This window comes from Gavialis gangeticus, unplaced genomic scaffold (assembly GCF_001723915.1).
Source record: "Gavialis gangeticus isolate Ggan-Ray unplaced genomic scaffold, GavGan_comp1, whole genome shotgun sequence".
NCBI classification, from domain to species: Eukaryota; Metazoa; Chordata; order Crocodylia; family Gavialidae; genus Gavialis; species Gavialis gangeticus.
This window is the reverse complement of record NW_017729016.1, coordinates 5,446,666-5,458,754: the sequence shown is the minus strand read 5'-3', so window position 1 is coordinate 5,458,754 and position 12,089 is coordinate 5,446,666. Positions and strand designations below refer to the sequence as shown.

Below are 12,089 nucleotides of genomic sequence, written 5' to 3'. Positions count from 1 at the left end.
CCTTCTTCCAGTCTTCAGGCACTTCACCAGAGTGCCAGGAGTTTTCAAAGACCCGTGCCAGGGGCTGGGCTATGATGCTCACCAGCTCCTTGAGTACCCTGGGGTGTAGACTGTCAGGGCCGGCTGGCTTGAAGGTATCCAGCCTCTCAAGGTGTGCCTTCACGAGGTCAGCATTGATGGAGGGCAGGGGATCTCCCTCACCCAGGCCTCCCTGTCCCGTAGCGGGCATGGGCGTCCTATGGGATTGATGAAAGACCAACGCAAAGTACCCATTTAATAGGTTGGCTTTTTCCTGGGCGTCAGTTGTCAGTTGTCCCATCTGGTTCAGCAGGGGTCCAGTGTTGCCCTTGCTTTTCCTCTGACTCCCCACATATCTGAAACAGGACTTTTTATTGCCCTTGATACTTGAAGCTAGTTGGAGTTCAGTTGCAGCCTTCTCTGTATCTAGAGACTTGCAGATCTGGTGGGTCCAACAGCAGCAAAGAGGAAAAGGCGTTTGACGAGTGGGGGAGTGGAAATAACACGATGGAGGGGTTGAGGGCTGAAGGTAAAGCCCGTGGGTTGCTTTGCATTTGGATCATAAACTGAATTCCCCTCCCTCCAAAAATACTTTAGCTAAAAAGCAGCACCCAGAGGACACTAGAGTCTCTCCTGTCCCTGCTGCGAGTCACTCCCGGCACAAGTCTGTTCTCCCAAAGCACCCCAGGAAGCGCCGTGCGTGCCTTTCTCTAGCCCCAGAGTCACGCGCCCTCCTGTCCTTCGCAGAGCTACGTGCCCATGTTGGAGGCCGGGTCAGATGTGACCTTCCGGTGGACAGTGGACGATAAACCATCCTTCACCTTTTACAACGTGGTCTTCAACGTGATCTACCAGAGCGCGGCTGTGTACAAGCTGTCGGTAAGCCCTGGCCTCTCCCGCGACTCCCTTGCTCGTCCAGGTTTCTGTGCTGTTCGGAGCCGAAGGGGCACAGCTGCCAGGAGAGGAGGTTGCTGGCCCAGGGTGAGGGTGCCCCTGCTCAGGGAACGGTACCCCGTGGCTCTTTCGCATGCTGAAGCTCAGCCCCTTGCCTGGCACTGTGTTGCGGTTCACACACCTGCCCCACCAGCGGCTCTGTTTGTCCCTCGCAGCTCACTGCCTCCAACCACGTCAGCAACGTCACGGTCGACTACAATGTCACAGTGGAGAAGATGAACAAAATGAAGAACCTGAGCGTGTCCGGGATCCTGCCGGTGCTCCCGCAGAACACGACGGTGGAGCTGACTGCCAGCGTCGTGATCGACACGGCCGTGGATGCCGCCTTTGTGTGAGTCCTGGGCAAGTTCCCCAGAGGCGCCGGTTCACTGGGTGGGATTTTTAGGTGCATTCCTCACTTTCAGGCCCATTGGTTTCACCCAGTTTTTGGGGGCTGGCTTGTTCTTTTCCTCGTGCTTACTCGAGGAAAACCCCCGTTGCCATTGCTAGGAGCTGAAGCAGGTAAGGATTTCAGCATGGGGTGCTTCGTCGGGGTCTGACTCTTCATTCCTCGTGCCCCTAGGAGAGGAGAGTCACTCGGGAATTCACTGGCTTGTCGGGTGCATTCGGGCCAACTGGTATTTTTGCTGCCCAGTGTTTAAAATAGGAAGGGAGGGATGGTTAAATGGAGCGGGTCCAAGTAAGGCTGGGGAAGAAACCTGAGCAGCGTGGCACCAGGCCCAGTGAGCTACCTGGCTCATGGCCTGTGTCTCTTTCCAGGTGGGACTTTGGTGATGGCACCCACGAGACGTACCAGTTTAAACCTCCCTATAATGGGTCTTTCCTCATTCCTGACCCCAGCATCCATGAGGTGGTGATCGAGCATAGTGCATCACACACCTATGAGGAGCCAGGTAAGTCCTGTCTGGTCTCCTTCTTTTTTGTTGCCTGAAGGTTTCAGGGCCACGGGCTGCAAGACATTCCCAAGCACTGCCCATGAGAGATTAACTCAAAGGTCTGCAGCGGTTAGGCCATCTCCTGAGCAGTCTGTCCCGGCTGCTGATACGGCCAGTACAGGGGAATAATAAAAAATAGAAACAAGTGGTGCAAAGGGGCATCACAATTGAACAAGGAGAGATCATCTGTGACTATGGGAACTTGTTTCCACCAGGGTCACTGGTCCCAGCATGGGTCTACCCCATGCTTGAAAACATAGAGTCATAAAAAAATTCAGGTGGGAAGGGAGCTCAGGAGGTCACATCTAGTCCAACCCCCTGCTCAAAAAAGGACCAGCCCCAACTCCATCATCCCAGCCAAAGCTTTGTCTAGCTGGGTCTTCAAAACCTCCAAGGATGTTTCCCCATGTGCATTTACTCACATGCGGACAACCTCCAGCAGTGGAGCCCCTCTCGCCTCAGCAGTCTCAGCAGACAGCCCAGGGGCCGAGTGGAGTCTGGAGACCAAGCACTTGTCACGTCCTGGGGACAGGCTTCCAGTTCAGGGCGAGGAAGAGACAGGGCACCGGGGGAGGAAGTCTGCATAGCCCAATCACCCCGTAGCTGTGGTGTGGATATATAGAAGCCAGTAAAGGTCTGGGATCCTCAGGCAGGCTGCAGAATGGGTGGACGCATGCACAACCTGCTTCCATGCAGTTCCCATCAGGCACAAGAGGAAAGGGAGAGAAACACCGAGCAGGTATAAAAGCAGGACGCTGTCTAACTGGAAAGCATTTAGCATTTTCCAGGGGGCCGTGGCAGCACTTTTTAAAGCCTCTTGTGGGTTCACAAACATCTGCATAATTGCCCGTGCTCTGCTGTCTCTGCATGCAGGCGAGTACACCTTGGTGGTTTTAGTGTCCAACCAGTTTGAGAACCTCACGCACCAGATCCCCGTTTACGTCCACATGTACCTCATCGACGTGAAGGTAGAAACCGACATGGACGTCCTGGCCGTGAACCGGCCCGTTAGCTTCACAGCTTACCCCGTGCCCTCTGCCTACGGTGTCCTGTACACCTGGGACTTCGGCGATGGCTCCTCGCTGCTGACGGAGAGCCAGCCAACAGCTGTCCACAGCTACCAAACCAAGGGGGTCTACAATGTGAGCCTGAAAGCCAATAACACCGTGAGCAGCGTGGAGACATTCAGACGTTACCGGGTGTTTGAGGAGATAGCGGGGCTGCACGTTTCCTTCGAGGAGGCCGTGGAGGTAGGCATGTCCATCACAATCAACGCCTCTGTGGAGACGGGGGACAATATCACCTGGATATTTGACATGGGGGACGGGACTGTCCAGCAGGGCCCCTTGCCAGCGGTAGAACATATCTATGAGAAGGACATCAACTGCACCGTGAACGTGACCGCGGTAAATCCCGTCAGCTCTGTTTCTCAGTTGGTGCCTCTCCGAATCTTTGTCCTGGAGGTGCTCAAAATCGAGCCTTCCTCTTGCATCCTGGAGCACCCAGATGTGCAGATCACCGCCTACGTCTCGGGGAACCCCAATGACTACATCTTCGACTGGACCTTTGGAGATGGTTCATCCAACGTCACCGTCTACGGGGACCCCACGGTCATGCACAACTTCACCCGCAGTGGCATCTTCCCCCTCTCCCTGGTCCTCTCAAGCAGTGCGAACAAGGCACACTACTTCACTAGCGTGTGCGTGGAGCCCGAGGTCATCAATGTCACGCTCTTGCCCGCCAAGCAGTTTGTGAGACTGGGTGAGGAGAGCTGGTTCCAGGTCAGCGCCGTGCCCTTGTACCAGTACAGGTACCGCTGGGATTTCGGGACCAACGAGTCCACCAGGTCTGGTGGCACTGAGGTCAGCTACTCCTACAAGAGCACGGGTATCTACCTGGTCACTGTAACCGTTTCCAACAATGTCTCATTCAACAATGACACGGCCTTTGTGGAAGTCCAAGAACCAGTTGGAGTAGCCAAAATTGAGTATAACGGGACGCGGGTTTTGGAGCTAAACCAGATCTATCTGTTCTCTGCCAGTGCGAATGGGACCAAGGTGAGCTATCGCTGGGACTTTGGCGATGGCAGCAACCAGCGCGGACAGGCCGTCACCCACTCGTACAACACCACCGGCAGCTACGCCGTCAGCGTGACGGGCTGGAACGATGTGAGCTCCAACGAGACGCGGGTCAATGTCACTGTGAAAAGGCGGCTCCAGGGGCTCACCATCAACGCCAGCAGGACCGTGGTGCCGCTGAATGGCTCCGTGAGCTTTGTGGCCATGCTCCTAGCGGGCCGTGCCGTCCGGTACTCCTGGATCCTGTGCGATCGCTGCACGCCCATCCAAGGCTCCTCCACCATCTCCTACACCTTCCGGTCTGTGGGGACCTTCAATGTCATCGTGACGGCAGAGAACGAGATCAGCTCCCTGCAGGACAGCATCTACGTCTTTGTCCTGGAGCAAATCGAAGGCCTGCAGATTGCCAGTGGCGACCTTGTGGAGGATGCCTTCTTCCCAACCAACAAAACATTGCACTTGCAGGCCGTGGTGAGAGAGGGGACGAACATCTCGTACAGCTGGGCTGCCCTCAGGGACGGCTGCCCCATGCAGACGTTCGGCGGAAAGACTTTCTCCTTGAGCATCCTGGAAGCCGGGAACTACACCATCCACCTAAGAGCCACCAACATGCTGGGAAGTGCAGCCGTGAACAGGACGGTGGAGTTCATTGAAAGCATTGGCCTTCTGAAGCCTTCTGCTTTCCCCAATCCCGCTGCTGTCAATACCACCGTGAACATAAGTACTAGCATCACCAGCGGCACTGGTGTCACCTACTTTTGGCACCTGGGAGATGGTTTCTCTTCTCGGACCATTGAGCCCTTCGTTGCGCACTCCTTCCAAAGCCCGGGCGTGGTAGAGGTCACCGTTGGGGCAGAAAACAAGCTTGGTGCCACGAATGGAACGATTCTGGTCTTTGTGCAGGAGCCCGTCGTGGGGCTGAGGATTGAGACTCCGAAGCTGGACTGCAGCTACATCGCATCAGGCTCCACGGTGGTCTTTGATGGCAAATTGCAAAAGGGGACCAATGTGACGTGGCTGTGGGAGCTGGCCAACAGCACGATAAACGGCCAGATGGTGGCCGTGACGTTCTCCATGGCCGGCACCTTCTCGGTCTTCCTAAACGCGTCCAACGACGTCAGCTGGGCGGCGGTCAGCAGGAACATCACGGTGCAAGACCAAGTCCGAGGGCTGGAGCTCTTTGTGAGCAAGAAGGTGGTGGAGCCAGGAGAAGAGGTCTCTTTCGTGATAAACATGATCTCCGGCTCCTCCGTGACCTACGTGGTGAGCATCAATGGGAACTACTCCGTGGTGCTCAACGGCTCCAAGTACACCCATGCCTTTGCCAAGATCGGCAACTACCTGGTGACGGTGACAGTGGAGAACCAAGTCAGCATCTCCAGCACCCACGTGCTGATCTCGGTCCTGGAAGCCATCCGCGACCTGAGGCTGGTGCACTGCTGTGAGCCAGGCATCCCGACGGGAGTGGCGCAGTGCTTCACCGCCCAGGTGGGATGCGGCTCACAGGTGGACTACTCCTGGCAGTTCTCCTTGCAGACGGACACGCGCCGCTACATGGCCACTTTGGCAGACAACACCGTCTGCTACACTCCAGCGGCTGCCGGCTTGCTCGAAATACACCTCAGTGCTTTTAATGGCTTGGGGAGCGTGAACCTCACCAGAGTCATCCAGGTCCAGGACCAAATCATCCAGGTCACCCTTCACCCCAGCAGCTCCTTTGTGAACAGGACGGTAGTGTTCGAAGCCTCTGTGGTGCCAAGCGCGAGGCAGGTCGTGTTTTGGTGGAGTTTTGGTGATGGCTCCCCCACCCGGGGAACCGAGGTGGCGGCCACCAACTACTCCTACCTGAGCCCTGGGGATTTCCTGGTGCAGGTGAACGCCACCAACCTTGTTAGCTTCTTCGTAGCGCAGGTCACGGTCACTGTGCGGGTCCTGGAGTGCGAGGAGCCGGAGGTGGAGCTCGCGCTGCCTCCACAGGTGGTCATGAAGCGATCCCAGAGGAGCTACCTGGAGGCCCAGATCGACCTCCGCGGCTGCATCAAGTACCAGACGGAGTACCTGTGGGAGATTTACCGAGCGCCCAGCTGCCGGCACCTCGGCGAGGCCAGCCAGATCCGCCTGCCCGGCGTGGACGTGAACAGGCCTCAGCTGGTCATCCCCAAGCTGGCTCTGAAAGTCGGGCACTACTGCTTCGTCTTCATCGTCTCCTTTGGGGACACCCCGCTGGCCAAGAGCATCTTCGCCAACGTGACCGTCATACCAAGCAAACTGGTCCCAATCATCGATGGGGGATCTTACCGCGTGTGGTCCAACACCCAGGACCTGATCCTGGATGGCGAGAAATCCTACGACCCTAACTTGGACGACAGCGAACAGACCCCGCTGCATTACCAGTGGTCCTGCGCCTCTTCCTCTAAGGTAAGAAAACCCATACTGAAGAGCCCGGGCGAGGGATTTGCACTGTGGGAGCACCGGGGACCCCAGGCGATGTGCAGGGTTTCATGGTACCTGTATGCCCGTGCACTGGCGTGTCTTTGTAGCTGAGCTGAGATGGTGCAGAGGAAGGATTTTGTGACCAGCTCTCTGTAGCGTTAAGGCAAGAAGGGAAGCCTGGCACCTGGCTGTATGAAATCACTTGCGATGGCAAGTGGTGCCTGCCTGCTCTTCCTTTTCCTCTGCCCCAGTGAGTAGAGGGGCTCTGACCACTGCGGCCTTCTCGCCGGACCCCTTTTGCAGTGCATCTGCTTTCTTCACTGTCGGACTGGCGCCAATTTGCAGTCTGGCAGGCCAGATGTATGACTTATGTTCAGATCCTGCTCCCAGTAAAGTTTATTAAAAGCCTTTCAGTTCTGCAGGAGCAAAAAGTCAGGCTTTCAAAGGAAAGCCCAAGTCACCACTAAATGCAGGACCCTGTTCCTTCGTAGCCACCCACCTATCCAGGCTCATCCCTGCCTGTCAGATGATCCTGGCAAAAAGTTGTACCATTATCTTGGTACCAGGTGGAAATGTTGTACCAGTACCATTGCCTTGTTGATGTGAACCGTCTAGTTTATGGAAAGTCCTTTTATTCTGCACTTGCTGCTTTTTCAGGGCAAAGGGTGTAGAGCATGTGGATCAAGCTTGGTATTAATATAAAGTATTCAGATCTGTCTGGCTGCTGGTTCCCAAACTGTGTCATTGCAATAGTACAAGAATCTGGAGGCCAGCCAAAATCTAGGTATTTCAAGAGCATTTGCTAACCCGCTGAACACCACAGTGGGTACTTCACCCCCCACCCCGGTCTCTCCTGCACCCAGCAGTGAAGCCAAAAGAGGTCATTTATAGCAATAACAGCTTGCGCATGAAGCTGCCTGTACCGCCTGCAGACTGATACGATGCGCATCAGTTCGAAGGAGGGTTTGAAAGTTCTTTTCTCCTTGCAAGCAGAGCTCGGCTGCAGGGTGCTCTCTGAATTTCAGTGCCCTGGAAGGAACCGTCACCATTTCCAAAGCAATGTTGGAAGCAGATGTGGAGTATACATTCGATCTCACAGTCTCGAAGGAGGGGATGAGTCCCGAGGCCACCAATCAGACCGTACGTACTGCCTCGAACCCTCCACTTCCCTCTGCTTACGCGCCCATGGCTGGGCACTAGAGAGCCCGCGGGTCCCGCTCCCCTTTCCAAGGGATGTCTCTGGGGGCCGCCCAGCGTCAGACTCTCTCCCCCTCCGCCTCCCCCTTTTTGTGGGATGGCAGTAAATTCCTCATGGGATGCTAGAATCTGCTGCCGGTTGCACTGATCAGCAAGGAAGCAGCAAGAGGGGGTATTACCTGCCTGGGATGCCCCCAAAGCCCTGGGCACGACCCTTGCAAGGGTAAAAGAGGGTATTACCTACCTGGGATGCCTCCAGTGCCTTGGGCACGACCCTTGCAAGGGCAAAAGAGAGTATTACCTGCCTGGGATGCCCCCAGTGCCCTGGACATGACCCTTGCAAGGGCAAAAGTGGGTATTACCTGCCTGGGATGCCCCCAGTGCCTTGGATACAACCCTTGCAAGGGCAAAAGAAGTTATTACCTGCCTGGGATGCGTCTAATGCCTTGGGCACGACCCTTGAAGGGCAAAAGAGGGTATTACCTGCCTGGGATGCCCCCAGTGCCCTGGGTATGACCCTTGCAGGAGCACGCATCCTGCAGACATCCCGAGGGCAGCACATCTGGCAGCGTCTGCCAGCCATTGGGTTTGTTTCCTCCCATAAGTCTTTCATTAAGCTCCCACTGTCTCCTTGCCTGCGCATGCTAACGACCCGCTCCCATTTAAATTAATAATCAAAGTTAGGAGTCTGCTACAGCCCATGGCTTTAGGAACCCACCAGCCCGTCATCCAGCCCCAGCCCTACTTCCACTCCAGAGCACTAAGCCCTTCCCCAATTTCCGCAAGCTTTCCGGCAGCCCACACTGGCTTTCGCTGTTGCTAAGCCCTGCCCTTTCCCCCATTTATTTTACAAAAAGAAAAGGGAGAGTCCCCAAGCGCATGTTGTTTGTCAGATTTAACCCAACACCAAATGCTTCTGCAGTCCGGCAGTGCTTATGGCTTATGTCAGAGACATTCATCATGGTGCGCTTGGCAATCAGAGCCGTAGTCGGTTGAGAGTGGAAAGTCTTATGGCCTGGATTTTCAAACCAAAGCCGGAGGATAAGGGGGAGGGAAAAAGCCTTAAACTGAGAGTCTTTCAAGGACGTTCTGTACGATCTCATTTCCATGCGTGAGCACAAAACAATGGCTCCAGTGTCAGAGGAAGTTTGCACATGTTGTAGGAATGAACGAAGCATCAGTGCTCTCTCCGTGGAAACTCTCCTCGAGCTGCCTGCCATATTCAACACTTGTTATTCCTGCCTTTCCTTACATTCCCAATATTCACTGCACCAGGGGCTGTCACACTCCAGGCCGCGCCTCTTCGTAGGGGATTAGCAGAGCTTCAGAGAAGCCCAGAGATAACGTCACAATCGCCAGCACAGCTGAAAGCCCCGTGGTTTGCAAGCACGTAACCTGCAGTGTGCTTGGTAGCAGGGGATACCTTAGAGAGGTGAGGGGATCTAGGATGAGACGAGGTGCTGGAGGAGATGTTAGGATGAGAGTGAGATGGCTGGAATAGCATGCTGCGCTTTGGAAAAGCTGCACGTCTTGCTCTGCAGAGCACAGGCATTGGATGCATGGCAGGAGCTGCTACTCCGGCTCCCTTTCCCATCCCTGATTTCTTTCAAAGATGTAAAAAGATCTTTGCAATGTGGACTCTTTTGCCCTCTTTTCAATCAAGGCACTCAGCAGAGCTGCGGAGGCTGAGGGCCGGGTTCTGGCGCCCAGCACAGAAGCCCAGGCTCAGCACTGGGCATGTCGCTGGGAAGTGGGGAGGACAGGTCACTGCATTCCCCTGTGCAGCAGACCTACAGGCACAGGCCCAGGGCAGAGACCCACAGTCCTGCAGAATCACACCTGTCTCACTGCGGCAGGGGTTTTTGCAACTACGAGTAAAGGTCAAGAAGAGCATCCAGGAGAGCCGGAGGAGTTCCCAAGGTCAGGTGCTTGCTGGATGCTTCATCTGAGCTAGGATCAGACCTTCCCCTTGCCTCCGAAATCTCAATGGCACTAATATGAACAGCAACGTAATTTAAAGGACACCCCGTTTTGCAAAAAACCTTGGCTCAGCATCCCGTGCACTTAGTGAAGTACAAGTGGGGTCCAACTTGGCCTCTGAAGCAAATGTACCCGGCAAAACAGAATATCCTGACTAGCCCAGCTTGATGCTGTGGGTTCCCAGGGATCCCAGCAGCATCGTGTCTAGGTAGCTGTACTGAGCATGACCAGTGCAAGGCCTACGCTCTCGGGGAAGCGCACAGGCATAAATCATGTACGTGTCTGGTGTTAGTCCCTCTGCATGGGAGACAAGCAAGCTCAGACAGCTAGGGATCAAGGCATTTGCAAGCCCAGTAGCAGCTGCCAACCCGAGACCAACCCAAGCACTAAACAGGCGTCTCCTGCTTTCTTTGCAGGTACTGATCAAGAAGGGTGGCGTGCCCATCGTCTCCCTGGAGTGCGTGTCCTGCAAAGCCCAGTCCGTCTATGAAGTCAGCAAGAGCTCCTACGTCTACCTGGAGGGGACCTGCCAGAACTGCCACAATGACTCCAAGCTTGGGGTACGGGAAGGGGCTGTTGGTGCTGGAGCTGGGGGGCAGCTCCCCGTCAGGGAGGCAGGCCAGCGAAGGAATAATCGGATAGGTGCTATCAGGAAGGAAAGGGCACATGTCTCCCAGCACAAGGCCAGTTCCCACTGGGCACGTGGGGAGGATTTGACTTCCATTGCAACCCTGGAAGAGGACTGGTTTCCACGGGGTGATGCCTTAGTCAGCAGCTGTAGTCACATGGATGGGGGCACGTGCTCTGTGGCTGTCGCCGTGCCATGCAAGGCCCCAAGCTCGCTGCAGCTCCTGTGGAAACAGCTGCTGGCTACAGCAGCTGCAGGAGCCTTCCCGGCCGTGCCCGCAGCCGCCCTCCTAGCAGTGTCATGGCAAAGAGACCTCCTCAGTGCGGGGTGGCGGGTGACACTCTCCCATGCCACCTGCTCACCAGAGCTGTGCCCTTTACTACAGGTTTCAGTGGGATTTTTCCTCTCTGCTAGGTGACCTTGGTGCCAGGGTCCGTTCTCTTCACCCCTCTTCCCCTTCCTAGTCCCATGCTACAGCCCAAGCCCAGGCTGGCCGGAGCTAACAGCGTCAGCAAGAGCCCCATTGCAAGCGCCAGGCTCTGTCCCTTGGGAGCCAACAACTCCCCTGTGCGGCATTTTCCGCAGTCGTGTGTCATGCAAACGTGTGAGACGCAGTCGCCATGCAGGCAATCGCCTGCGGCGTCCGGGGGAGGCCGCGCGGCTGCTGGATTGACTTGCATGTGATGAATGATCCTGGGGGGGTGATGTCATCCCCACGATGAGATCTGAGCCCGCCACGCAGATATTCCCACCAGCGCTCGGGAAGCCGTCCAGTTCTCACGCGTAAGAATGGCTCCGAGTTATCAGCTGCAAAGCTGGCAGCCGCTGCCCCCAGGACTCGCTTGGTATTTGCAGATGCTGTGTGAAAACCTTCCACCCAGAGCTTCTCCCTTTTCTTCCCCGCAGAGGTGGGCAGCACAGAGCTTCAAGAACAAGTCCCTCGTGCTGGACAAGCGCACGACCTCCACTGGCAACACGGGCATGAACCTGGTGTTGCGGCAAGGGGTCCTGAAGGATGGGGAGGGGTACACCTTCACCCTGCACATCATCGATCTCACGACAGGGGAGGAAGGCTACGCCTCCATTGACCTGCTCCCGAACCGCCCGCCCATCGGAAGGACCTGCTGGCTGTCTCCGGACAGACCGCTCGAGGCGCTGATGGCGAAGATTCACTTTAATTGCACAGGTGAGAGCAAGCCAGAGGCCCCCAGAGTTATCCAGCGACCCCCTATTTTTTCTTCCAGCAGAACCCCCCACAAGGCTGCTGGGGTCCATTTGCAATGCGCCTTTGCATGGGGCAGGCTCAGGTCTTAGCTTCATGCACCCCAAACCTCAGGCCCTGCGCGACTCTGCGTCTGTGGTGTGCTGCTTTCCAAAACCCACCTTCTTCTAACCTGTCTGGAGGAACTCAGTGCCCGTCTACCCCGCTGGCGAGCGTAAAACTTTTCCAGGCCCCTCCACCTGGCCGCGGTCATGGACCACGGCAGCCACCCAGAAGGACAAGACTCCTTTGAAAACGTGGCCTCCGTGCTCTCGCTCCGCTTCCTCTGCCCGGCTCTAGCTACTTGGGAGCTATTTCTCCAGCCGTCACCGAGACAAAAATATCCAGCCCAACATTTGGAAAAGCCTGGCTGGCTGACAGAGCACAGCCCGGGGCCAAGGACTAAGTGCCTCTGAAATTGCTGTTTCCCCACATGATTAGCATTAGGGATTAATGCTTTATTACACACGAATGCTGGGAATTTCAGAGACGTGATGAATTGGTTCCTCTCTTGAGTGGTCCTTACGATGGCGGCCGCTGAAGTCGCGGGGAGAAAAGCGGGAGCGAAATCAGAATGATGTTATTGTATGCAGTTGACCTCCCAG

At 55.9% G+C, this 12,089-nt stretch overlaps 1 protein-coding gene across 1 annotated transcript in view; it reads left to right on the top strand.

Moving 5' to 3' along the window:
- The window catches only part of PKD1 (polycystin 1, transient receptor potential channel interacting), a 58,584-nt gene that overhangs the window by 19,702 nt on the left and 26,793 nt on the right, over positions 1-12,089 (top strand). Inside the window, 7 exon segments of the mRNA XM_019512744.1 lie at positions 766-897; positions 1,128-1,303; positions 1,732-1,865; positions 2,781-6,403; positions 7,409-7,558; positions 10,012-10,155; positions 11,130-11,409. Of these exon segments, the coding sequence (XP_019368289.1) occupies positions 766-897; positions 1,128-1,303; positions 1,732-1,865; positions 2,781-6,403; positions 7,409-7,558; positions 10,012-10,155; positions 11,130-11,409 (4,639 nt within the window).